Source organism: Equus quagga, chromosome 8 (assembly GCF_021613505.1).
Source record: "Equus quagga isolate Etosha38 chromosome 8, UCLA_HA_Equagga_1.0, whole genome shotgun sequence".
NCBI classification, from domain to species: domain Eukaryota; kingdom Metazoa; phylum Chordata; class Mammalia; order Perissodactyla; family Equidae; genus Equus; species Equus quagga.
This window is the reverse complement of record NC_060274.1, coordinates 125794021-125821521: the sequence shown is the minus strand read 5'-3', so window position 1 is coordinate 125821521 and position 27501 is coordinate 125794021. Positions and strand designations below refer to the sequence as shown.

Below are 27501 nucleotides of genomic sequence, written 5' to 3'. Positions count from 1 at the left end.
ATTTTTTGAACATACAAAAATTTCTGGTTATTTTTTGTTACTTATTTGAAGCTTAAAAGCTAAAGTATGGTCATAGATTATATTCTATATAATTTCAATACTTAAAAAAATTGTTTAAACTTGCTCTAGGGTTTAGTGTACAGCCAATTAAAAAAATGTTCTATATATGCTTGAAAAGGATGTCTATTTCACAGTCCTATGGTGCCGGGTTCTATATATTCATCAATCAGAACAAGACTGTTATTAGCTTGTTCAAATCTTCTATAACCTGCCTGATTTCTTCTGTTAATTCCTGAGAGAGATATGCTATAAGTCTTCCCAACATGATTGTGAATTTGCCTGTTTCTCCCTTAGGGTCTTTCAATTTTGAGGCTAGTAGAGGGAAATAACAGAATGATTACAACATTGCTGACACAAAAGGCATCAGGGAAGAAGAAAAAAACCTCAGAACAGGTGGGACAAACATAAAGCACAAAATAGGATGATAAACATGTCAGTAATCATGTTACATGGAAATGGATTAAGGGCTCCAAGGAAGGAACAAAATTTGTCAAGCTGAATTAAAAACTAAAATCCAACTACAGGCTGTCTACAGAAGCCACATCTAAAACACAACACACAAAAAAGTTGAGAGTGAACAGTCTGGTCTGCCAGGTGCCCAAGGTCCTTAGGAGGGAGCAGTGACATCAGGAGTGGAGGAAGTGAACTGTGGCCCCTGCACCCCAACCCCATGGCGGCCTCCCTTCCACTGGACCCCTCGGGGGAGCCCTGGAAATGGGGGGGAGGGGGCGTCTTCTCTGACTCTGACAGGTGGAAGCGGGACCCTCCCCCTTTCCCCGCCTGACAGAGGAAGGTGGAGACAGAGCACTTCAAGGGCCCCTGACGCGAGCCCCGTGGGGAGAGGTTGGCCAGGAGCGTCTTCTGGCTCCTTCCAGGACGTCTTCTGGCTCCTTCCAGCATGGCGGCAGGCAGAGCCAGAGCCTTCTCTGCCCCCTACTCCCAGACCCCCAGAACCCCTGAGTTCAAAAGGTCCCTCAGTTTCTCCCATCAAAGTGACATTTCCTCCTCAAACCACCCCATGAAGTAGGTGAAGGAAAAGGACACAGTCCTAAACTCCACAGATTTTTCACCCGATCAGTGACTCTAGAAGGCTTTTCAGTGAACAGTTGTGAAAGGGTTTTCTTCGTGTGGCAAGGGACAGGGCCTGGGAAACTAACTCCTGTGGGACAAACATGACTGCGGAGTGGGGAGCTTCTTAAAATTTTATTACTTATTTTCCACATTCTTAAAAAAAAAGGATTGAACTTCGTATATGGTCCGATTGGATGTGGACTACTGAACCTGGGGACACTCTGCGCATCGTCGTCTGCGCAGCAGGCGGGGGTTGGAAGGAGCTGGGCCCCGGCTGTGAGGGGACATGCCAGGGCTGCCAAGCACAGCACCCTTCTCAACTATCAGTCAAAAGCTGTGTGATCGTGAGCAAGTGACACCCTCTGAGCTCGTTTGCTCCTTTATGTCTGCTGCAGAGGGTTTGTGCGATGGCTGATGTTTGTAAATTCCACAGAACAAAACCTTAAACTGCCATATGAAGGGGGATGGCAGACCACCTCCCACCACCCCTGCTGGGAAGGGCGAGGAGAGGAGAATGCAGGCCAGCCAGGCCGGACAGGAGGGCCGAGCAGGAGTGGACAGAACTCTCCTCCTCACTGCCAGGGCCGCTGCTCCCGAGGGTGGCACCCTCCTCAGGGTCCTGTCCTACCCTGTCTACTGGCTCTAAAACGTGCCCAGCGTCGCTCCCTGCACAGCTTGAAAAGGAGCTGGACTCATCTTCCTGAGGTCTTCATGAGCGGAAAGCCTAGAACTCTTCCGCTCCTTATTCTCTATCAAGTATGGCTAGACGTGAAGACCACTTACTTTAAACGTCCTACTTACATGATCTCAGACATTAGCTTCTAAGACAGTCAGCTTGGGACTTATTCCAGTCCTGAAAACATTTTAACGTCCCCTCTTTGTGACAGTCTGCATCAGCAGCCTGCTGCAGTGAAGGGCACAGGCCAGGCCCTGTGTGTGGCCCCAAAGACCCTGACTTTAGGGGCACAACGGGCACAGCAGCCACAAGGTACTGCTTGTGCAGCTGCTGTGGCTACAGCCTCTTCTGGGCCCCGGGTTCCCTGACAGCAGAGCCACCTGCCAGTCTATGCCAGGCCAGTCTTTCCCAGGCAGCACGTGTACACAGAGTCCCAAAGACTCCTCAAATCAGGAACTCAGGAACACAAGGTTCACGGAAGAGCTCTGACCCTGGGGGAGGAAACAAGGTGGAGAAGCGACAGGCAGGCTGTTACTGATGCACCGCCACGCGGCCGCGCCATCTGAGAGGCAGGGCCCAGAGCAGGCCGTCTGGCCACCAGGAAAGCAGGCCTAGTGACACCTTGGTCACACTTTCTTCTCCCAAGATGAACCCAAGACAACGAGCCCAGTCCCTTATATGTGTTACAAGTTGAAATGTGTCCCCTCTAAATTCATATGTTGGAGTCATAACCCCTACATCTGACCCTATTTGGACACAGGGTGTTCACAGAATACGGTTCAAGTGAGGGCATCAGGGTGACCCTGGTCCAATGACTGTGTCCTTACACAAAGGGGAAATTTGGAGACACGCATACAGGGAGAACGCCCGCCACGTGAACATGAAGATGGTCACTGATGAGCCAAGCAGAGAGGCTGGAGCAGACTCCTCACAGCCTCAGAAGGAACCAACCCCACTGACATCTTCATCTTGGACTTTCGGCCCCCACCACAGGGAAAGTAAACGTCTGTGGCACTCTGTTACAGTGCCCCAATGTGCCGCCATGACACAATGTGCGCCACTCCTTCCCAGGGAGTCACTGGGGGAGTCCATCCCGCAGCCGAGCCTCCAGCCATAGGCAGATTGCTGAATTCTCTCCAGGGTATCGGAGGGCAGGCAGTGGGCTACCTCATCCCCAGGACTGGTAGCATAACCAATCGGCCACGCCCTGGGGTAGCCCGCCTGAGCCTTCTGTAGGAACCAAGGGCCCCTCCCTTAGCAACAACCTTCTTTCATTTTGGAATCCACACGGGTGAATCCAGCTTAGGCCACAGGGCAGAGCTCTCCCCAGACGAAAGCTATGCCCACAGTTACCAGGAAGGCAAGGCCACGCCCTCCTCTGCGCTGAGATGGGGGCAGCTGTTAGGACGAGGGGCTCTCACGACCCCTCTGCAGCTGCTTGAAGTGCCCCAGGCACACGAGTGTGTGCGTGCGTGTACACACACCACCGGCCTGCCAGCTTCGGCAGTTCCAGTGGGAAGGAAGGCGGGGGGGGGGGCAACATCTGAATGAACCTGAGGCAAGGCCAGCAGCGCGGCTGAGGAATGCACCCCAAATACAGCCTCCCTGAGCAAAGAGCATCCTGGAGTCGGGCAGTCAGGCCAGTGGCGGAACTCCAGCCCCTTCACGGCCCAGAAGTGGGGAAGGTTCGGCTGGAGTGGGGTGAGGGGGTCGGATGGTCCCTAGGAGCAGCGGCCGCAGGCGGAGCATCCTGGGCAGGACTGCGCTGGTGAAGAAGGCGGTCAGGGGCCCCCCAGCTCGGGCCCCTCCATTCCCCACCCCACAGCTCCTCCTGCAGGGCTCTGCAGGCCCCTGCCAGCAGGCTGTCTGGAGCCTTCGGCAGGTTTAGGGGTCCGGCTGGTGCAGCTGCCGCAGCCCACAGCTCCGCCTCTGAGCGGGCTGCAGGAGAGGCTGTCGGGGAGGGTAAGACAGCAGGCACTGAAGGGGGCGTGGGGCTCTGCTGGCCCCCAGTGTGTCCGAGGTGGGCGTGCACAGTTAGCACAGGACAGCAGCTGCATGCTGAGGAGAGGGGCTGCTGGGAAGGGCTGGTATTGGGTCCAGAAGGTTCTGCTGGGGGGGTGTCTGGAGGTAGTGGAGGCACTGGGCGGAGCCTTCCGCTGGAGAGGCCTGAGGAGTTGCCAGCCCTGCAGGCCTCGGCCTGGCTGCGCAGGACCTTTGGTTTCGGCCGGGTGGGGGCCTTCTGTCTCCAGTAGGGCAGGTGTCTGTGGGCGGGGCCGTTAGCCCAGCGAGGCCCCCGGGGGAGGGCCCACGGCCAGGAAGCCTGGCCCTTTGGCCCAGGGCCCCGCGTGCGCCTCCCCAGCCGATCCACCTGGGTCCTCATGGTGGCCACTTCCTGAGACAGGCCTGCCAGGGCCGCAGCGAGCCGCTCGAGCTTCTCTGACAGGGCAGCGCTGAGGCTACGGAGCTCCTGCTGCAGGGAACTCCCACAGGGGCAGGGTGGCCGCGGAGAGGCAAGTGGCAAAGCCGGAGGGATGGGGGCCACAGGCGATGGCTCAGGCAGGCCTCTGGGAAGCAGTCTCCCGTTGGTCCTGGCTAAAACCAGAGCAGGGACGTGGGGTGAGAGCTCTCTGGCTGTCAGAACCTTTCTCTGCCCCCAGGGGTCCCTTCAGCTAGTGTGTTCGGCAGCCTGCCCCACTAAGGCCTGGCTTTAGATGGACAGAAGTGGCTCAGGCTTAAGAATATGGATGCCAAGGCCCAGGACATCAGAAGGGGCCATGTCTCCTGGCTGTTCCCCAAATTTACGGATGGGATAAACCACAGATTGGACAGTGGCCTTCCCACTTTCTAGGCAAAGGATCAATGGGTTCTTTGTGTCACCTTTGGGACCAAATGGCACCCCAAAACACCTAACCCTGCTCTAGGGAGTCAGTGGGCAGGGCCCGAAGAAGCCCCCACAGACAGCACGAGGCCAAGGCCACCAGCAGCCCTGGGAGAGGGCCCAGGAGGGCTAGTCCAGCCTGGGACCTGGGAGCTTCCAGTGCAGTGACCAGGGGGCTGTGTCAGCACCCAGTGCTCTTGATCACAAGCAAACCACAAGGGTTCCTGCCTGATTCTGACCTCTACCCTCCTTATTCAGAAGTTACAGACTCACAGAGTTTTAAGTCTTAAACTACTTTAAGAAAAAAATCATCTAATCCTTCATGCTAAGTTCCCTCGGAACTGGTCTCCACCCCAGGTAAACCTCACAAGAAAGCCCGGATCCCCTCAACACCGCTGACCGTGCGGGGCAGTCCTCCTCTTCCGCGTCTCTCTGAGCCCCGCCTGGCTCAGCCGCTCTCCTCAGCAGCCCAGGGCTTCAAACGGAGGAAAGAGCGAGGACCCAAGTGCTGCTGGTCAAGTTCTTTAAGGAGGACCTAAGCTGAGGGCTAGTGAAGCTGCGGGGGTCACAAGTCCACCTCTAACTGAGGGAGGGGCGACAGGTCTGCCTCGGGCCAGCACAAAGCTCTTAATAAAACAGCTGCTCGAACCCACAAGCCAGTGACGGAGGCCCTGGAGGCCACGCTTCAAGCTGCTGACGTGAGGTGCTCAGTGCCCGTCCTAGACTGACTCAGGAGGCCGAGCCCCAAGCCCTCCGTGCGTCTCCACCATGGTCTAGGGACGAGCTTCCTCAGGGTCAGGTGCGATGCGGAACCGCGTCTCTCCAGACGCCCTTGGCGGGGCCCCTCAACACGCCTGGGCCTCGGTTTCCTCATCTATTCTCTAAAATCCCTTCAAACCCCAAGCTTTGGTTCTGGGTGTATCTATTCTGGTATACAGCTCAATTTCTGTTCTGTTTCTAAAAAGCACCTGTGCATTTACGAAAAAGCCAGCCACTTCTAGACAACAACACTGAAATGAAATAACCCGAAGTGAGTTCCAGGTGAGACTCTTCCTACCTGTGACCCCAAAGAGCCCAGAATGAGGTGAAGAACAAGCTTTCCCCACACTGTGCCCCAGGGTTCTGGCCAGCCCGCCCTGCAGGAAGGAGCTGGGCCTCGGGAAGGGCGGCTGGGTAGCCGTGCAGACGCTGACTCCCTGCCCACCCCTGAGCCACAGGGCTCCTGGCGACCTGAGGGGATGGGGGAGCCACCAGGTCACCTGCAACACTTGGTCTTCCGCTTCCAGGCCCCAGGCCCCTGGATTCTTCACTAACGCTGGGCTTCCAGGATAGGGACCCATGGGCTGGCCCAGGAGGCCGGCAAGGTCCCGGCCGGGGCTTTCTCTCCAGCTGAGGGGCAGGGCTGGGATTCACAGCTGCCTCTGTGGAAAGAGCACAGAGCACTGGGCTGTGGATACGCACAGCCTGGGCAGAGCCACGCTGACGTGCAGGTATCTGGACATGGCCTAAAAGAAACGGAACTTTCAACTTTAATAATGGTTAAACAAGATGCGAGATGTACACACTTGGCCTCTCTGGGAGCCCAACTCTGGCTGAATGGTTGGCTAGGGCGTGTGACGTGAGTGGGCTGATTATCTGGAGGGCTCTGCAGCTCTGGCATGATGCCTTTGGCTCTCCCTGGAGTGGAGGCCAGGAGAACAGGGGGAGGGGGCCACAGTCTGCAGCCCCCCACGAGGCTCCTTCAGGGATGTGCTGGGAGCACCCTGCGGGCTGTGGGAGACTCTGTGGTCCCTACCCAGCCCACTCTGCTGTTTCCCGCCAGGCCCACTGGGCAGTAAAGAGTGTGGGTACAGCCTGGACCCGTGTGGAGGCCACGGACTCTGCAGAGCCACCGGCCTGAGTTCTGAGGAGCCCCCTTCCCCAACAGTGCACCCCACCCCTACCTCCTCCAGTGCTGCCCAGGGGGCCTGGCCGGCCCAGTGTCTCTGAGTGCACTTCTCTCCAGGGCGACTGGGACCTGTGTCCCGTCTTCTCTTCTCCTTTTCCTGCTGGGAGCAAACACTGGATCAGGCCTGGGCTGAGCAGCAAGGCAGCCTGGGGAGCAGGCAGCAGTTCCCACTTTCTTGGCAGGACAACATCTAAGCTTTCCCGAGTGGAGGAATCTCACTTTCAATACTTTTTATTTATTGCCAATTTTTTTTAACGTACACTATTATATACATACATATGTGCGTGTACACAGTCAGTACCTGACACTAAGCTTCTGATGCCGAAGCATCCATTTCAAAAGCCATCCATCCTGGACAGATGTCTTGCCAGCTGTATGACACAGCTACTTGCACAACCAGATACGGAAACAGGCCACCCCCACCCAGGAAGCCCCTCTTCCAGAAAGGCCTGGCTGACCCAGATAACTGACCGCTTCAGTGACCCCACTTTTCCCTTCCTGCTCCCTGGTTCCCGCGCCTATGCTCTAAATTGGCCAATAAAGAGTGAACCTGCCAAAAACTAGGCACCCCACCCTCGACCCTAATACAGACAGAGCCTGGGTCTGCGCACACTTTTTCTCTATCTGCGACCTCACTATGTGGCCCTCAGGCATGCTCTGTACTCTCCAGGACCTGTGAATAAGAAACCTTGCTCTCAAAGTTCCCTGAGGGTTTTGTGGAAGTGTGTCCTGGGATCACAGTAAGAACCACAAGGGTCGGCCCAGCCAGAACACTGGCCCCGCCCCCGAGGGGGGTGACAGGTGCTGGAGTGAGGGCCTCAGGCGCTCCTAGCTGAGAGCATCACTACTGATAGCCAGGGACCCACGTACCAGTACACACATGTACACATTACATACACATTATTAAGTATATGCAGCATGCATATGTTATACATATATATATATATATATATGTATAACATATACTTACTAAGTTTATTTCCAGGCTTTCTAATTAAACACACTTGTTTAACACTCCTGGCGCCATGTGCGCCTCAACAGCCCATCTTTTTCTCTCAGACACAATTCATCTTACAGGGAACTCAAGAATGACCAAAGTAGAGAACGTTCTGGCAAGAGTCAGGCACAGTGACAGATGGGACTCAGAGAACCCAGTCTCGGGACTTGTGGCCCCCTGGGGGACACGCCCCCTCTCAGGAGACCCCAGGCTCACCTGCACTGAGACCACAGGGGTCCCTGGGCTCTGCTCTCCTTGGAACTTCACCAGGGCTGCTGCCAGCGGGGGCACCGCCAGGGCGCAGGGACGGAGGGCCAGGACCCTTGCAGCTGGGAAGGCGGCCCCTCTCTGGCATCACAAACAAAGCTGGTGTCAGGCGGTGGCCACACCCTGTGCGTGGCTCCCTGCCCTCTTCTCTCCCACACAAGCTCACCCTGCAGGAGCGGCTGCCAGAGCTCAGGCTCCAGCCTCAGGTCTTCTCCTTCGGAGCTGCTGAAGCTCGAGCTGGAGCCGGGGCTGGGGCTGGAGCTGGGGCCAGGGCCAGAGCCGGGGCCGGCCAAGCAGGCGAAGCGCAGGGGCCGCCCAGGCAAGATCCCCTTCAGAGAGTTCTCCAGGCAGTGGAGTGGGGAGGGCTTGGTGGCCACCCCTGGGCAAATGACAGCAAAAGAACCCTCTGTCCATCAGCCCAACGAGAGGCAGGAGAACCCTTTGCCTTAAAGCACAGGGCATGCAGAGCTGGTCCCCTTTCAGCTCAGCCTGGTCAGGCCCCTGGCTGGTTGGGAAAGCCAGCTGGGGAACTTTCCAAAAGTCTCCAGACCCTGGAAGTCACTAGTAGTCTGGTCCCAGCCAGGCCCTGCATCAGATGAGCCAGGCAGCCAGGACCAGCGGTCCAAGAGCGGAGATTCCATCACGTGCACAGCAGGTCCCCAAAAGCCAGTTCTTGCTGGTGGGAGTATTAGAAGTACCACATTTATTCAAATAAGCCAGATCCTACCAGTACCAGTGCACTTCAGCAGGTCTAGGAAGGACTTCTGCTCTCAGTTCAACCAAGCGGCTGCAGCAAAGGGAAACCCCTCTCAGCCCCCAGGCAACTACGGCAATAGAGGAACTCACCAGTCCTTCCCCTAGAGAAGCCCTACGGCCAGACAAAACCAGCGTTCTCCCCACCTTTGCAGCACTCTGCAGCACACCTCACAGCACTCCAGCCAGCAGTCTTTGGGGAATGCACACCCGCTACAGCATGCAGCCAGCAGTGCAGAGCACACTGCACACCCACTCCAGCACACCTGCTCCTACACACGGCCAGCAGTGTAGAGCACACTGTATACCTGCTCCAGCACACACGCTCCTGTGTGCAACTAGCAGCGTGGAGCACACCGCATACCCACTCCTGCATGCGGCTAGCAGTGTGCAGCGCACTGCACACCCGCTCCACCACACCTGCTCCTGCACGCAGCTAGCAGTGTGCAGCACACTGCACACCCGCTCCACCATACCCATTCCAGCACGTGGCTAGCAGCGTGGAGCACACCGCACACCTGCTCCAGCACACTCGCTCCAGCACACCTGCTCCAGCGTGCAGTCAGCAGTGCAAAGCACACACGGCACACCTGTTCCAGCACACACTGACACAGGGAAGGAAGAGAGGAAGGGAGATCTATCCTCTCATCAAAGATTCTATTGAGAGGGAACACATGCCAGTAAACACTAGGGCAGATGTCAGCTCACCATCTTGGAGCCACCTCCCGGGTCCCGGCCTGATGGCCCCATGGTCTTTGAGCCCTCGCTGACAGCAGGCAGGGACGCTACTAGAGGTGAGAGCCTGTGGGCTAGCCAGCTGGACGCTCCTGGTGGGCACTCCCCCGCTGCGCTGTCCTAGACGGGCTGGCGCACAGGCCTCGCCCCTCAGCCCTGTTTTAACGAGAAGCCAAGAGGCCTGTCAGTCCCATGCTGGCACCGAGGCTAGGAAGTTACTGGACATAGGACTTCTCAGGCACACCAGCTGCAGGTGTGAACACTGGCCAACTGACGGATATCCCAAGGAGTAGCCCAAGTCCTCCAGGATCTCTTTATTCCCAGACCCAGCTACCTGGACTCCTGGTAGCCCCACAGCTCAGCGACTGTGCAAGACACCAAGGCACATGGGGCCAACACAGTTAGGATCAAAAGACCCTCTGTTGCCAGGGCCCCGGCTGGGCTCCGAGCGGATGGTGGCACTGGGTGTCCTACCCCGATGCCTCCACTGCTCAGATGCCAGCAGCACGCTCTGGCTTCCCGGCCTCACACAAGCCTCTGGCCACGCCAGGTTGGAGCGCCTTCTCAGCCGGGGTGGACATGAGCCCACGGCTGCCGGGAGAGGCCATGCCAGGGGCGGCCGCAGGGGAGCCACCTCTTCCTGCTCCCAGACACCCGGCAGCCGTGCTTTACCTTCCGTGTCTGCCGTCCAGTTCTTGGCCTCTGCTCTCCGTGGCCCCCTGTCCCCTGCCGAGGACCAGGACCAGGCAGGCTGAGGCCCGGGCACAGGTATCTCTCGGAGGCAGTTCTCCAGGCCCTGGAGCGGGGAGCTTCCCACTGGGCTTCCTGTGAAAACCCAACGTTCACAGTCTTGGACGTCAGAGCTCAGTCTCTGTGAACCCCAGAGCCTTGCCTGTGTCCCGTGTCCAGCGCAGCCGGGGCCATGGGAGGAGGCACAGAGCACTGGACCTGTTGTGCCAGTTCAGGACACCCGGACCGAGACCTGGCCCTGAACACACGTCAGTCCCAGCTCTGGGCGGCCCTGCTCGGGCTGGCCCTGGAAGAACCCAACCTGTCTCGGCCACCCACACAGCAGCCTGCTCAGTGGGCTGTGATGAGGGAGCTCGGCCACCGGCACGGGCCTGGGCTCCCTCAGGACACCTCGCCTCACCCTTGTGAGGGATGCCACGGCACAGCTTCACCCACAGGACGGCCCTGAGCAGTGAGGGCTGCCTCCACTACTCAAAGAGGAAGCACTAAAGGCGCCCTCACCTCAGGGTGTGAAGTAGCAGCTCGAGAAGGCCAACACTAATGCAGTTTCAACTTGGGAAAAAACAAACCGCAAAATTCATATTTCTATTGACAGAGCTGTGGAAGCAACAGGAACTAGATGAACCAAAATTCTAGAAAAGGAAAGGCGCTTCCCACATGAGCTGACATCCCTGGCCATGTTCTTTCTCAAAGGTGCTTGCTGGTGCAGACAGGGCAGGCACAGCGCAAGAAAAGAGAAACCCTGAGAGGTCCCGGCAGTTGTGTGGGGCTGGCAAAGGACCCACTTGAGGGACCCCAAATGCGGTTCTCCCCATAAGACATTTGCTGAGTTCTGGGAACAGAGGGAGCTGGGGAGCTGGGCTGGACGCTTCTCAAAGGCAGCGTGAAACCTCGTGCTGCTTGGGTTACTTAGCAAACAAAATCCATCAATGGAGGACACACAAGAAAGACATGCGCTCTCTTCTACGGCACACTGTGCAGCTGTCAGAGAGAAGGCAGTGGCGCCAAGGTCCAAGGAATGTCAGATGAAAAACAGGAGGGGAGCAAAGACGAGCATGAAGACCCACAGCAGGGGGCGAGGCTGTGTGCAGAACGCCGCCAAGTGTGAGCACACCAGAAGCCTGGCCATGGGGAAAGCATCTCTGCAAGGTGACGGACTCTCAGCAGTGGTGACTGAGGGAGGATACGGGTACTGGAGGGGAGGGAGGCAGACGTCACTTTCCTTTAGGATCTTGTGTAGCTTTTGAACAGACCATATGATTATGTTACCTGCTAAAAACTAAACCTTAAAAGTTGGCTGTGTTTGGGGAGGAAAAAACCCCCACAGGCAAGCAGCTGACCCCTGGAATGGTACAGGAATCCAAGCCGCATGGGACACTGAAAGGCCCCAGTCCTGCCCTACAGGCCCTGGCTGGCCTGGAGCAGAGTCCTGGGCAAGCTCTAGGCCTTTCCAATGACAGTGGATGTGGCCAGAGCACAGAGGCGAGCACGGGGACCAGGCATCTGTGGACAAGGCAGACCAAGAGCACTCTGCTTATTCAGGTGGGAGAAAGAGGTCGAGAGGGGACCCTGGACAGTCTCGCAAGATTCTAAAGAGGTGACAGCTCAACACAGATGCTTCTACATGGAGGGACCCAGAAAAGACGCAGGTTACCAGAAACAGTCTTCAAGGTGGTTTTACAGGAACCTGATGACGTTTTTTCCTAAGTTGAAGGTCAGTCTGATGTTACAGGAACTTACCTCTTTGTGGCTGGCAGAAGAAAGAATTTGACAGCGAATGAGGCCCCTTTTTATTCTTTAAGAGATCTTCTGAGCCAAGCTGCTAAAACGGACCCCCCATTGAAACAGGTCCCGTGTCTGCTCCCGCCTTGCCATCCTCAGGCCTACTCCTGGCACTGGGCATGGTGGCCTGACTTGGTCGGGTCAGACACGCTGGTGGCCAGGGGGCCTCCCGTCCTTTCCCAGGACCGACTCCCACCTCAGGCCGGCCAGCTCACCTTTTCCAGGTGGACGTACTTGGCTGCTCTCAAGGCTCTGGAAATCCAGGTCCCCATCGGTGCTGCTGGACGAGGAGAAGCTGGTGGGGGTGCCGTGGAGGGCTGGGAGGAGGGCAGGGCTGTCTCTCACAGAGCCCTGCAGGCCCAGAGCCAGAAGGGGCCCCATGGTTGCCTCTGTGGGAAACAGCACAGGAAAGCCACTGGGGAAGAGGCCCCCTGGCCCTGGGCTGTGGAAGGGTGCCCAGACCTGCCCCAAAACATCTCCCACTGGGGTCTCCCCTTAGGTGAGGTGCTCATGGTGCTGATTAAAATACCAGAGGATGTTACCCACGTAAATCCAACCACAGTCTGGGGGCCTGGAGGGTGAGTAAGAGCTCTCAGAGAAGACAGGGCAGGAAGAGTTTAACCAGCTTCCAGCAAATTCGGGAGCTGTTTGGGGGCAGGCATGAAAGTGGGGGCTAGGGGCAGAAGGGCAGGCATCTCAGGAGGTCTAGGATGAGGCAGGCCAGGAGGGAGGGACCCTAACAGTGTCCTAAGCATCCCCTTGTGTTGCGTCCAGGGACAAACACCACCCCCAGCCCGAGGCACAGTCTACCTTTGCTGTGTAATCCAAGGGGCTGCAGCTGGGGCCTCTGAGACCCAGGGTCTCCTGGCTGGGGGCTCCGAGACCAAGAGGTGGTCGGCGGCTGGGGAGGTAACGACCCACTCAGGGGAATGCCCTTCAGACAGGCCTCCAGGGCTTCCAGGGCTGAGCTCGAGGCACTGCCGGCTGGGACAGGGGAGACGGCCCTATCACCACCTCTGGCACGTGCCCCTGGCCTGGCCCCAGCCTCCGCTCTGCAGGGGTGGCCAGTCCTGTACCAGGCGTGGGGGCCTGCCAGGCAGTGCACCCTTTTATGGGGGACTTTGATCTGTTCTTTGCTCCTTTGGGGGAATGACACAAGCTATACCCCCAGGCCCCAGAGGCAGGGTGGGGAGATGCACAAGTATGTACTGGCTAGCTCCCTGTCAGTCAGGAAATCTCTGCAAAATGAAGGTCCTTACGAGGGACGGGTCCCTGGGCAAGCGCCTAGATTAAGGAGGACATGGATTAAGAAAGGCGATTAACTGCCTAAGGAGGACGGCCGGCGGACGGCCTCCCTACCGGAAACAGGCAGGCACTCGTTCCCCTGGGGGCTGAGGATCCCACTGGGAAGACTCGAGCAGACGACCCCAGGCCTCACCTTGAGCCGCAGGGACCCAGCTGGGCACTTGGAGCCCCCTGCTGTGTCTATCACCCCCTGGGCCGCCAGTGGCAGCGGGGCTGTGTGTCCGCTTGCTGAGCTGACAGGATGCAGGCGCTGGGGGGCTTGGGGCCCAGTCGTCCTCCATCTTCACAGAGAGCACGCTGCCAGCTCCGGGACCAGGGCTGCGCCCTGCGGGAAGCCCCCCATGAGACCTTTAGAGGGTTGGGAAGGGGCTTCCAAGGCCCCTGGCCTCCACAGCAGTCCCTGGCCTGGGATAGTCACCGCTCAGTCACCAGCAGATGAACCGACCCCAGGCCCCGTCCCACCCCAGGCCCCTCTGGGGAGCCTCCAGAGGATTCTGCTCAAGGGTGCCAAGACAGCCCTCCCCAGACAGCACCAAATCAGGGTCTCTCCTCCACGGCCAGCACGTCCACGTCAGCTCAACTTTCTCAATGTCCTGAGAAGCTACCACGCGCGGGTGAGCTGCAGCGTGTGGAAACGCCACCCCAGCCCAGACGAACGTGACAAGAACCCCTACAGCAAAACCATGCCCCGGATATCTGCTGGTAGAGCTACATCTTTCACTCTCAGCCTCTCTCCTCCCAAACATCCCTTCGTTCCTTCTGAAACTCTTAACTCCTACCGTAAGAGCCAATCTGGAAAATTACCACGTACTGACGAAGCACTTCCTACACACCCACCTCCATTTACAGTGACAATCCCCAGCGTATGGCTACTCCAACTGACACACCAACCATGTGGCCTGAGGGTCTTATTGTGGAGGGTCACTTACAGCCCTGCTCGGAGCAGGGAAAGGAAATGGATGACACCGGGGACCCTCCCAGCCCAGCCAGTGGCCTTTACCTCCAGAATTCCTTTTCCGGGCCCCTGGATCCTCCGGCAGCTGTGGAACCCCTACTCCTGAGGGGGTGGGATGCCTGAGCTGGGCCTCTGGGATCTCCTTCAGACAGTTCAGCAGACCTTGGAGGGGACAATCCCCTGAAACTGCCTCCGACTTCACTATAGGAAACAGGAACACATTTTCAATCTGAGCCTGGTGTCCTCAGTCTTCACGATGAACAACGAAAAGCAGACAATCCAGGTGAGCGGTTAAAAGGAGTCAGGGCCAGAAATCTGGAGAGGTGGGTCTCCTTGTAGCTCAGTCAGCCTTGCACAGGCCACTGTCTTCTTCGTGCTTGGTTTAACGATGCTGGTCAACATCCCTCTCGGAGCGGGACGGACAAAGGCAGGGGAATGAGAATGTGCATGATACGGGCAGCACGGTGGTGTCTCTGGGTACAAGGAAGGAAGGGGGCTGCCTGGGTTGCTCCTGCAGACAGTGTTCTGGGCCCTGGACAGAACTTCCAATTGAGGAGGACCAAGTTTTTTACAAACACATGTACACACAAGTACATCACAGTACCCAGGACTCACAACAGCCCTCTAAGGTGAGAACAACTACCCCCTTCTACAGATGGGGAAACCGAGGCTCAAAGACTTCAGGAGCCTTTCACAGTCTACCCAGCTAAGAGGTGCTCGACTCCAGGGCTGGCACCCAATCCTCTAAGTCCACGCTAAGATCTCACTTAGCATCAACCTGAAGTGACACTCGCTGGCATCTCCTCCCCAGAGGTCTCACATTAGGAAGAGTAAAGAACACAAAAGAATCCAGGGCAAAATGTGTTTTTGAGTTTTCTTCTTCTAGATGACCAACTGCTGTTCTCCTAAGAAAGCCACCTGGCTCTAGAAATATGACACAGATGATACTGGAGCAGCCAGGTTGGGAATGATCCTTCAGGAAGACATTATATTTATAGACAAATATCTATAGAAAGGCATTCCAAGCTTTTCAGGGGCTTCAGAAACCTGGGCCTGAGGACACAGGCCCCCAGGGCCTTACCTCCCCAGGGCGGGCTCCCAGGCTCCAGCTCTGCCCTGGTTAGCCGTGACAGGCCGGGGACAGGAGGCAGTAAGCTCGGAGACGCCTCAGGATGCTGGGGCCCAGGCACGAGGATGTCCTTCAGGCAGTTGATGAGGCCTTGCAAGGGGCTGTTCCCAGGAGAGATTCCTGCGGCACCTGAAAGATCAGCCAGGGTTAGTGCAACCCTGACGGTGGCAGCTGTGGGACACTCGCAGCATCTGAGGTTTCCCACCTGTCAGAACAGGGATGACGCCTGCCTCTTAGGGAGAGCCACAGGACACCCTCCCATGAACCACACACACCTCCATGTCCTGCCTCACACAGCTCAAGGGCAGGCCTCACTCTCAGGAAAGCCAGCCACTCACCTGGCGCCGAGGTCCCTCTCTCCTGTTTTCTGTGGCTCTTCCTCCTGCCAAGGCCACAGGCGGGAGGGCTGGGCTCCCTGACCGGGGTTCGTGAGCCTTCCTCCTCTTCTGGCCTCGGTCTGTCAGCAGTTTCTGTTGCAGGAGAGACAGGAAGGCCTTTCTAGGCCTCCTAGATCTGGTCCCCACAGAGGACAGGCCCCTCCAGCTCCCCAAATCCCTGGGGGGCAGCCAAGTCCTGGGACCTGAACTTGTGTCAGAGCCAGCTGCTGCCAGGCTTGTTCCAGGAGTGCAGCCTGAGGCAGGTGGGGTCTGTTCCCTGTGCCCACTGGTGTAATTGTAAATACCAAGACCATTCACTCTCAGTACCCCAGACCCTCCCCCAACTCCAGCCTCCGACTCTGGCTCAGCAGCCTCAACACGCAGGCCCCAAGCTTGCACTCACGCTTCTCAAATCTGGGCACTTGGATGCCCAGAGCACATCTACTGGAGACACCTGAAACCACGGGCTAAATGGATTATGTCTTTCCGGAGTGCCCATTTTATTCCTTACCAATTTAAAGTATTTTTAACAAAAATATCCAGACAAACGCAAATTTTACAAGAATTTTTAAAAATAAAATGAGACCCCAGAGAAATTCTAAGGGCCACCCCCGCCCTCCACTGGTCTTAGTGTTGCCTTGACAACATCAGGGAACCAGATCAGGTGCGCACAAGTACATTACCTGCCCACAGCCTGCCTGCTAGAAACCGCCCTGAGCCTACTGTGCATTGAGCACACAGGCCTCGCAAGCAGGGCCAGTGGGAGGCCACCCGGGGACCCAGCATCACGCCTCCTCTTTGGTCAACAGACAGAGGCTGAGCACATGTCCTGCTCCCAGGGAGCTTGCTCCCATTTAGCAATGAGGGAAACTAAGTCCTAGAGAAATCGCAGAGGGCATGGGGTCCCCCGCTGGCTCACACTCACTGAGCACGAGGGGGCTTCCCTGTCCCTGGGCTCTGGACGGGCCGCTGGATGATGAGCTGCCGCTGGGCGTAGTGGCCAGGCTGGGCCGGCTGACAGGTGTGTCCGGAAGGCAGTCGAGCAGGCCCTGAAGAGGGCAAGTCTCCATGGCCACAGCTGCTGTCAGGGAGGAAGGAGAGAGCACCCAAGCCAGAATTTAAGCCCAACAATGGGTAAAACGCCCCCAACACTGTCCCACCCAGGCCCTTCCTTGCTGCATTCCACTAAAAACGACCAGGACGTCAGTAACCGTTGTGTTGTCATTTGGCTCCAAAACATAGATTCATAGCCACTGTCTTATTCTGATAAGATCCCTCCCACCCCCACTTCCTGTTTCATTTACCATCAACTGAGCAGACTCCAGGGAACCCTATGGGCTAGGGCTGGGAGGTCAGACTTCCGAGGAGGTGAGGCCTGAGCTGAGAGCAATGAGGGAGTGAGCAGAGCCCAGGGAAGGAGGGAGAGGCTGGGGAGGGGGGAAGAGCACCAGCTGCGAGGGGCACCTGGGTCCCCACTGGCTATTCAGACAAGGCACAGCTTCCTTTTCTTCATCTACGGAACAAGGACTGGCCATCCACACAGGGCACAATGCAATGGGGCCACGAGCATGTGGTTGAAGCCACGTAGAAACCACTATGAGAACAGTCAGAAGCTGCTGTCTCACAACCATCCACATGCTCTCAGAGGGCAGGAATGCCACTAGGGCGGTCACGAAACGGCCCACTCTGCCTAAGGTCTGGCAGGGGCTGGGTGGGCACCCAGTGCATGGCGCTGCCCACAGCCTGAACTTGATCTTGTAGAAAGTGAGGCTGCCCTGCTGTCCAACTCACCCTTGGGGCTCGCCCGCTCCCCGTCCAGGCTGGCTCCCCCACTCTCGGGGCTGACTTCCCCGAACAGGAACTCTGGGATCTCCTTCACCAGCTGCACCAGGGCGGTGAGGTGCAGGCTGTGCTGGGGAGTTCCTCCTGCCGGAGAGGCCACAGTGAACCCCCAGCTCAGCCTGCAGGCTTCTGGGCGCGACTTCACACCAGCATCTCCTGTAATCCTCCCCCCACGTGAGGAGCAGCAAAGGAGAGACCCACGTCCATGAGACAAAGAGGACCTGGGCTCAGGCCACGTGACCTGCCTACCGGCACAGTCAGGACTAGGGGCTGGGGACCCCGAGTAACTGGGCTCTTTCATCCTCTGTCACTGGTTGTTACTCCCTGAGGGGAGGCTGAGGAGGCTGCCTCCATTCCCTCCCACTCCGGGCCCTCTGCCTCTCCTGGTACCCCTAGCCTCCTGGCCTTACATCCACCAGCTGAGGTCCTGGATGTCAGCCCTGTGGCAGGACCTTCAGGAGCTGCAAGCCAGCTCTGCATGGTAGTGGCAGGAAGGGGACCCAAGGAGGGGATGCTCTCCAAGGGCAACCCCCAGTTTCTTCTGAGTACTTCAGGCAATGGGCAACAGTGTACCAAGCTCCCAGCCCCAAGGGGTAAGGGGTTAAAGGTCAGGGAGTGGTTGGGGTGGGGAGGGTGGCAGGTGGGTAGGGCTGAGGTCACAGTGTCCCCTGAGGAGTGGAGCCAGGGGCTGAGGATCACAAGGGTGGGAGGGACAAGAGTGAGCCCACCTGGACCCAGGCTGCCCAGGGGGGCCAGGAGGCCCAAAGGGGCCTGGCCCTGGTCTGCCAAGAATTACTCACCCGAGGGGCCTTCCCTAGCAGGCTCCTGCCCCTCATCAGCACTGCTTCCGCCTCCCATAGCTCCTCCAGGCTCTGTGGGAGACAGGAAGGCAGAGAGGGGAAGAAGCTCAGCTGTCCCTGGGAAAGAAAAGGGAGACAGTCATCCTGGAAGCGGAAGCTGGCCTCTGCCCTCCTACACACAATCACACGCTGAACATCCATGCACCTGTTTACATACGTGTTCATGTGACTACTCCAACCCCAAGACCCATGAGTGTCAGAGGTCCGGAGACCACCAATCTGTGTTTCGCCAGCTTTTGAGCATCCCACCAAATTGTACCCAGAGCCCTAGTAAAGTCCATAGAAACAACAGTGGCATAAAAGATAAGCCAAGCCCCCAGCTCAGCCTCACAGCTCTCGGAACGCCACCTCAAACGCTGTTCATTTTGTAGATGACGACTAAGGCCCAGTGGGTCCCAGGGTCACATGGCAGCTCAGGACCCGCCTGGTGCTGGATCCTGCCTCCCTTCCACTTCTCAGCCTGAACTCCTGCCACATCTGCTGCCGCTGCCTCCCCAGAAAGGCCAGGGACAGCCAGCTCCTTACCCAGCGAGACCAGCATCTCATAGTTCTCCCGCATCACGTCGCGGTAGAGCGCCCTCTGCCCCTCCCCTAGGAGCCGCCACTCCTCCTTGGAGAACCACACGGCCAGGTCCTGGAAGGCGATGGACACCTGTGGGCACAATCTCAAGGGAGTTGGCTGGTTCCAACCCAGCAAGGCCAGCCGAGCTGTCCTCAACTTGGTGACCCAGCCTGTGTCTCCTGGTGGACACCTGGGAGCAGGGAACAGTAAGAGCATGGGGTGAGGCCTGACACACGGGAGCAGGCAAAGGAGCAGCGGGAATCTGCTCAGGAGACAGCGGGTGGGGCAAGACTGTGTCCCGGAAAGGATATGCTGAAGTCCTCACCACAGTACCTGTGAATGAGACCTTATTTGGAAATAGGGTCATTACAGATGTAACTAGTTAAAATAAGGTCATACTGTAGTAGGGTGGGCCCTTACCCCAGTATGAGTGGTGTCCTTCTAACAAGAGAGAGACACAGACACACAGGGAGGAGAGGGCCACCTGACACTGGAAGTGATGTCCGAGTGATGCTGCCACAAGCAAAGGAATGCCTGAGGTCACCAGAAGCTGGAAGAGATGAGGAGGGATCCTCCCCTAGGGCCTTCAGAGGGAACATGGCCTTGCCAACACCTTGACATGGACTTCTCCCCTCCCACACTGAGAGAGAATAAATTTGCTGTTTAAAGTCCCCGGTTTGGGGGACTTTGTTATGGCACCCCAGGACGCTAATACAGACAGTCTCATACTCCGCAGCCTGGGCCCAAGAAAAGGTTAACCCTAGGATGGGAACCCCAGCCAGCCCTATATTCATCATGTTAGAGATTCACTGAGGTTAACAAGCAAACTTCCCTTTGAATGTGCAAGGACTTGGGATCCTAGTAATATGGCATTAAAAAAAGTTTACAAATAAAGTGAATAATAAGTATGACAAAAAAAACAAAACCACTCCATACTTTTTAGTGGAGATGATCCAACATTCAGGAATCAAGCAAGTAAAGTGTTTACGTTGCTCCTCCAGCCCCACCCTAAGGAAGAGTGTCCCAGCCTTGCAAGTCCAGAGGAGGCAGAGCCTCCCTCACGAGCACAGACGGCTGTGCAGGTGGTGAACAAGGAAAACCAGAAGCCGCACACCCTGCGCAGCCACACGCCCTGGGCAGCACCGCACCCTGTGCGGCATTCGTGGCGCCTCGATCTGCATCCAGTCCTCCAGCCGCTCTTCTTCTTCAGACGCTCTGGCCAAGCAGGTCGTCTCCGGTTCCGACTGCTCTGCTAGACTGAGACTGGGCTGGGCTGCACCTGTCCTCACTTTCCAGGTCTCATCGGACCTCCACGGCCCTGGCCAGCCATGGTGATCTCCACAGCTGTGACCCGTGGCCTTTGTCACCGAGCCCACGTGGCACATCTCTACAGAGTCCCTGCAGCACATGGACACACCACTCCACAGATGACACCACTGAAGCCCATCCAGGCCGCAGTCCAGTCCTCACCATCTCGCTACGCGCCCCCATGCCCCTCCCTGACCTTTCACCCTTCGCCCCTCTGGGCTGGAATCCTGGTACACCGTTGTCCATTCCATCAAGAAGGGCTCAGAAGAAACCTGAGGTCACCCTTGGAGAGCATCCTCTGTTACCCTAGAGCTTTTTAAGATAAAAGAGACATTTCTGTCTTAACTTCTTTAAAAATAGTCACTAAGTGGGCTTTAAAACAGCCAGCAGACCCTAGATGACCAGCACCTGACAGGGATGAATTTTTAAATTATGGCAAAAATTAACTGGGTGCAAATTAAGCAAACAGAATGTAAATTATGGGAAGGTCCTTCTGGTTTAGAAACAAAGGCTAAACTATTTCTTTGTAAGAAAAAATTATTCAATAAAATCAAGACAGTCCTAATAAAGCAAAGAAGATAACCTACTGCCTTGTTTCATCAACTCAAGTCAGTGACTTTAAAAACTCTCACTGTTAACTAACTCTCGGACTTGTCACTGATAGCATCTGCTCCCCACTCTGCCTGTCACCCTCTGACAGCTGGCACCACGCAGTCACACCCACCAATGCTCCACTCTCCTTCTGAACTGGTCAGGACCACGTCGACACCCCCGGCTGGGGGTACCTCCCCACTGACCACCTGCCTTTGGTCCCAAGGCCTGGAGACCCGCAGGTGGTCAGACCCCTCAGCCTTTTCCTCCTCAGCTCACCATGTGTTCCTGACCACTGACAGCCTGCTCAGCAGGCCAGCAGACTCTCCTGAATTAACCTCTGCCCTCTGGCCGGGTATGGTCACTCCCTCTCAGGAATGCACTTAGACACCCTCCAAAACAGCTCTCCAGGAGCCACTCCCATTTCTTCCTGTCCTTTGGACAGACAAAAAGACAGCCAATGTTAGGGTCTGCGCAGATGCGCGAGCAGAGCAGGCCTGAGAGGGCCATCCCTTGGAAGGCCTGCACGCAAGGCTGGCGTCAGGCTGGCGTTGGGGAACTTGCATTTCGGGAGGGCTCCCACAGTTCTCTAACTGATGAGGGTGGTTTATGGGCCCAGACTCCTTGCATGGTGCGGTCTGTGCTGAACATCCGCTTTCCTTCTGGAACTTTGGGATTTTGGTCCATGCCAGGTTTAGGCCCTGGGCCCTGAGTCCCTAGTGGCCCTCCCTGGTAGACAACATCTCAAAGCTGTTGTCACAACTGTTGCTGGAAGAACTGAGCACAGCCTGTGTGACTCCATCAGAAGGGGACCCTGGAAGCTCCCGCCTGGCTCCTCCCGACATGGCCCACATGCCTGTTCCCTGTGCTAAGTTTGCTTTGTGCCTCTTGCTGCATTAAATCACTGCTGTGAACACAACTATATGCCAAGTCCTGAGAGTCCTCCTGGCAAATCTTTGACCCGGGGTGCTCTTGGGGACCCCAACACAGGGTCCTATCACACTTCCCAACAAGACACGAGCACTGTGCCCCACCTCTCTCCTCTGGCAGGGAGGCCTCACTGCCCAGCCTTGTTCCACCTTTGCAACCTCATCCCCCACCGTGCCTGGTGGCCACTCCCTTGCCCCCCAACATCCACAGCCCACCTGCCTTGCTCTGTCCTCTGGTCCTCCCTGCTCTTCCCCACTACACCCTCTTTCTTCTCTCCCTTCCAGAGTCCTAACCCCAGCAAGGCTCAGGAACCCCACGGCTGGTGGAGCAGGGAGACCCTTCGGTCAGGGAGTCCCCATCTGCACTGCAGACCTGGGAGCCTCGGCTTGTCCCAACAGGCCCAGGGTCTGAATGGACATGAACACTGTTTGTTGGCTGAATGTGCACGTTTTGCTTGAACACTTTGATGACTATGTTTAGACCTATATAGACGCTGTTGGGATGAATACACATGTGTCCTTTAAAGGTAATACTGAATTTACCTTAAAACACATGGAAAGACTACAATCTAATATACTATGTACGCAACTATGTGGGGCCCAGGGAAGTTTTCAGTGTTAAGAAAGGGGGTCACAGAGTCAAAAAGGTTGGAACCCCCCTATTTACAGTCCCATTCTCTCACTGCTGCAGCTGAGGAAAAGAGGGAAGGGGGCAGGAAAGGTCCATACAATTACCTCACTGTCTTTTCCTACAGCTGCACAAATATTTATTAACTCCCACGACGGCCAATACACTAGGGCAAAATAAGGTGTCCCCAGAACCTGGAAACGAGTCACACCAAGTCCCATGGGACAGATAACCACCTGGAGGAGGGGGCCGAGCGATGGGGCAGAGTTTGGAGTGTCCAGGTCCTCGAGTGTGAGTGTGAGTGTGAGCGCACAGGTTGGCCTGTCAGAGGCTGGAGGGCAGACTGAGGGGCTGGAGCAGAGAGCTGACTGGAACACTCAAGAGTTACAGGCACTCTGCCGGATGCCAAGGGAGCGAGCGTCACACAGGCTCTGTTCTCAAGGGGAGCAAACGTCAGCAGAGGTGCGATCTTACACGTTTTAGAGCATTTCAGATCTTTCATTTGATTCACAAAATAGGCGTATGCAGCCACCTGATCAGACTCTGTTACCCTCATGTGTGGACGAAGCTTCTGACGCACGGAGGGATGAAGCAGCGTGCTGAGCCGGCAGACAGCCACAGTCCAAGGCCAGGACTCAGGCCTCGGGACTGAGATTTTGGTGCCCTAACTGCTGTGCTTGACTGTGACTCTAAGACACCAAACATCAAGCATCCAATTTTTGAAAGTTATTATTACCCAGGAAAGTTTGTATAGATAGACCAAGGGGGTATCTGTGCCAAACATTGTCATCCCCAGTATCTTCTTAATAAAAGCTAACATTTGGCAGACATTTTTAAGGAGGTGATGGAGGATGGGGAAGGGTCCTGGGTACAAAGAGATGCTCCTGTAGCCATTGTTGGCCCGGCTGGAGCAGGGAATGGGGAGTGAGGACCCACAGAGCCAGGTGGTAGTTCTGCTGGAGAGCTGGTTCAACTCAGCAGACAGGTTCTTTGTTGATGATCGTGTCCTCAGCTCCTCCCAACAGAAGCTATCTACAACAGAACCGCTGAAAAAACAAAAGGGCTTTGAGATTCAAAGGATTTACTTCACAGTTTCCTTTCATTTAGGGCTGATTCCCCACTCATCCTAGATCTACTAAATCACAACTAAGTTTAGTGCTTTCAGAGCCCAGAAATTGACACTTTCAAACTTCTCGGGTGATTGTGACACCCTAAGTTTACAAGTGTGGGGAGAAGGCAGGGCTGCAGCCCAGTCACAACCCCTCTCCTCTTCCCAGGGGCCAGTTGTCCAACATGGCACGCTTGTGAACTAGAAATCACAGACAACTGCTTGTTGGCCTTCAAGGAACAGTGAACTTTTAACGTCAACTTCCACCCAAAATGGGATGGCTCTTCAATTTCTACTTGAATGCCTTTGATAATGGGTGGCTCACTACATTCCCAGCAGCTGGTCCTATTGCTGGCAGTTACAACGTTCTGGACACACAGACAGGGGCAGAGCATGGGGGTTAGGGCTTGACCTCAGGAGCCAGGCTGCTGAAACTCCAATCTCTGCCTTGCTTCATACTAGCCACGGGACCTGAGCAAACCCATCTATGAAACTGGGATCATAACAACCTATCTCCAGGGGATGCTGTGGAAACTAAGTGAATTAATATAGGAAAAGTACCCAGAACAAATGCTGGGATGCAGTAAGTGCTCTGAGTAGTATTACTGCAGCCACATCTGTCTGCCTAACATCCACCTGCCGGTTACAGCCTGCCACCTCCAGCTACACAGAACGGGCTCTTCCACACACACTGCTGCTGACCCGAATGCCTCTATCTCCCAGCTAAATATAGCCAGCTCTTTTAGACATCCGGAAGAGATGGTTTCCAGGCCTTTCACCATCTTGGCCTCAAGACAAACCCTTCTGTGACAAAGTTCCTATAACATGGGAATGGGAACTGACTGTGGCCAGGATGGGCGGTCCAATCAGTGCCTCCCTCTGCCCAGAATAAGCAGAGGAAGAGTGGGGAGTGTGTGTATGGGAGGGAGTGAGCAAGCATGAGTGTGCAAACACAGGCGCAAACGCTGGCTTTTAGGAAAGGGAAACCCACGGTCAGCTTGCAATCTGGACCCAGTGTCTTCCTTAGGCCCACTTGACCCTCTTTGTGGCTCTCAGGCCTCCCTCCCTCAAGCAACAGGAGAAAAGCTTTCTGGGCTGATCCAGGATTGTTGTCACTGAGCAGCCATCGAGCCCACTGCTGCCATGCAGTCCTCCTAAAACACTCTCTCTACTGTGTCACTAACCCAGCAAAAAACTGCCACAGACCCTGCCATCTTTATGGTCCTTCCCAACCTAGATTTCCCAGCATGCCTTGGGCTCCCAGGTCAGACCCTGCACCCTGCTGCCCTCCACCTATGGGCTGTGCTCACCCGCCCCTGGGCTTCTAGGAGTCTCACTAGACAGGAAGACAGGAGGCCTTCCCTGTTCCTCTTCATCTGACTGTGACCTACCACTCCCCAAGACCTGTCCTAGCCACCTTCTTCAGGAAGCGACACAGTGTAAGGATGCACCCTCCCCAAAACATCAGATCTGAGATCAGTGGTGCAATCTTCTCATTTTTCAGAAGAGGAAACAGCAGTATGAGGAGGCCCTAGTACAGGACCAGTGGGCATAGCTGAGCAAGGGTGTCCGTGGGCTGCTAACTGGACAGCCAGAGGTGCAAAGGAGGCTGCCCTTGCTCCCACCACTCCAATTTTCCCGCTTTCTCTCTTCTCCCAAGAGCTTGCAGGGCATTAATGACACCACAGTGCTGGCACAGTGCCTGCTCTGCCTGGCCAAGGACTTCCCCCAGCCACTACCCCAACACCGCCCCTCAACCATGGAGTCTACAGTTGCTGGAGGTACGACCGAGTTCATGAGCTGCCCCAACTACAGAATAGGCTCTCAGAAGAACGTGCAGCAACGCCCCACTGGTATCATCACGGTTCCTGGCTCCTTCACAGCCCCGCACACAACCCGCCCAAGCTGTGCCCAACTGCGACAGCTAGGGCTCTCCCTCGGCTCTCAGATCTACACACCTCACCTAGAGGATAAAACTTGGGACCTTGTTCCCTGCACCTCCCCCCAGGGGTCCAAGATCCTACCAAGAAAAAGTGTCACTTTTAGCCATTCCCCTGAGGCTTTCATACTCACCACTCCCAGGATAATTTAAAAGAAGCCACGCCAAGGGAGGGCGATGCTTAACCCAAAAGAACGAGTTTCCAAAGGTGGAGAGACACTCCACGTACATGGATACTCGCGGGGGCGTGGGGGTGGGTGCCGGGAGTGAGGAGCCAGGCAGTAACGGAGGGGGTCGTCCGAGGACCTGCACTCCTCGGCACGAAGTCCTGCACACCAGGCCCGCCCGGCCCGGCACAACCCCATGCCAAAGTTGGGGGTCCCAGGCCCTTCCGCCCCTCCCCCGCCCCCGGGGGCCGCAGTACGCCTAGCTGAGCAGACGGGCCCAGGCGTCCGTCCGTCCGTCCTCCCCTGCTCGCCTTACCTGGCGCGCCATCCCCGGGCTCAGCCTCCGCTCTCAGCTTCCGGCGCGCCCCGGGGCGCCCGCTCCTCGCCCGCAAGCTGCGCCGCGACCCTCCGCGGCGGCGGCGGCGGCGGCGGCGGCCGAGGTCGGCGGGGGAGGAGGCGGGGCCGGGGCGAGGGACGAGGGGAAGGGCCGGGGGTGGGCGCGCCCCGGCCCGCCCTGCGCCTCGCCGAGCCCGCCCCCGCGCCTAGCGACCCAGGAGGAGTGGGACGCTTCCGCCCGGAGACCCTCGGCCTCGGCGGCCTACCGAGCGCAGGCGCGAACTACACTTCCCAGAGAGCGCCGCGGCGCCGTCACGGGGGCGTGGCGAGCCTGGCGCTGCCTGGTCGACGCCCACCTCGCCGGCCAGTCTCTGCCCGCGACCTGAGGAGGCTGCCCAGAGGGACCTGGCGCCCAGACACGCCCGGTGGTCAGCTTGCGGTGTGCTTGCCGGCGTGTACGCATCCATCCCTCTGTCTCTCCACCGCTCCTTTCGTTCCTGCATCAAGCCTTTACTTAGCGCATCCTCTGTGCCAGGTGGGGATGCTCGGAGGAAACGGGACCTGCCTTTTCAAGAGGGCGCATCCGCTACGCTGACCGTGGCTGAGGCCGCCCGCGAGGGTGGGGAGAGCGGGTCCTGAGGGGTGGGGAGGGGGCTGCAGGCCGGACGGTGCTGGTCACGGTCGTGGGTGGGCCAGAGTCAGACCCCGGCGCATCCTCAAATCTGTCACCCGCTTTCCTCGCTCACCATAGCGTTGACCCGTGTGTCATTATTTTAGGTGACTAGTTGCCGGTCTATTTGGTTGACTGTAGTAACCTCGTAAGTTCCTGGCACGTCGTAGGCCCCCAAATAAACGTGTGATGAACGAATGAAGCGTGGGTCCTACCATTCTCCTGGTCAGATGGGACGCGGCGGGGTGGGAGGGAGAGTGGTGGGCGCCCAGGGAGAGGACCCCGGCTGAGCTCAATGAGCCTCATTCCTGGTCTGGAGGAAGACCCCCTGTTAGAACAGCTCAGAGAAGATGGGTATATGGGGATAAATCTCCTCAGCAAGACAGCAACTTGCAGGGGTCCAGCGAAGAGGAGGTGCCTGCTGCCCAGAGAGCCCACTTCCTCGCGGGCCCCCTCCCCCACAGGGTTTTTTCCTCTGGAATATTTGGGGAAAGGGAATTTTTCTCCAGCAGTCCCAGTGTTGGTCCCTATAGCAGCTCTGGCCTGCCATGCGTTTCCGCTGGCCTTGCTGCTGGTCAACTCCCTGGGGTACACAACCAACATCGTTGGCCCGGCCTCCGAGGACAGGCGTGAGGGGAGATCACTGTCAATCACGCCCAGCCCCAAACCTCTGCAAACCCCCTCCTTCACGCCTACCGAATCAATCGCTGGAACAGGACCGGTGTGTGTCTCCCGAGGATTTGAAGATATCCCAAGGGTTTCAGGACATGGAAAACGAAAACTTAAAGTTCAGCATCTGATCTCATCATCCCTAAAGGCCACAGCCCCTCGTGGTAAGTCTCTTGTCTGTGCTTTGGGCCTGGTGTCCCATCTTCTTG

At 56.9% G+C, this 27501-nt stretch overlaps 1 protein-coding gene across 12 annotated transcripts; it reads right to left on the bottom strand.

The window, feature by feature from the left end:
* Positions 1–477: 477 nt before the first annotated feature.
* KRBA1 (KRAB-A domain containing 1) lies at positions 478–26299 on the bottom strand. 12 transcript variants are annotated; one of them, XM_046669690.1, is made up of 18 exons: positions 25934–26292; positions 18911–19037; positions 18326–18442; positions 17475–17609; positions 16609–16764; positions 15645–15776; positions 15259–15435; positions 14223–14378; positions 13356–13547; positions 12728–12901; positions 12133–12306; positions 10058–10210; positions 9359–9541; positions 8064–8276; positions 7847–7978; positions 6629–6733; positions 5945–6106; positions 478–4399 (listed from the first exon to the last, which is right to left on the bottom strand). In XM_046669690.1, the coding sequence occupies exons 1-18, from the start codon at positions 25943–25945 to the stop codon at positions 3471–3473; spliced, it is 3429 nt and encodes a 1142-aa protein (XP_046525646.1). In that variant the 5' UTR covers positions 25946–26292; the 3' UTR covers positions 478–3470. The 12 variants fall into 12 exon arrangements, with proteins under 12 accessions (XP_046525646.1, XP_046525649.1, XP_046525650.1 ...); XM_046669693.1 differs by having other exon boundaries at positions 6629–6730; positions 25934–26291; XM_046669694.1 differs by having other exon boundaries at positions 12133–12234; positions 25934–26291.
* Positions 26300–27501: the final 1202 nt, after the last annotated feature.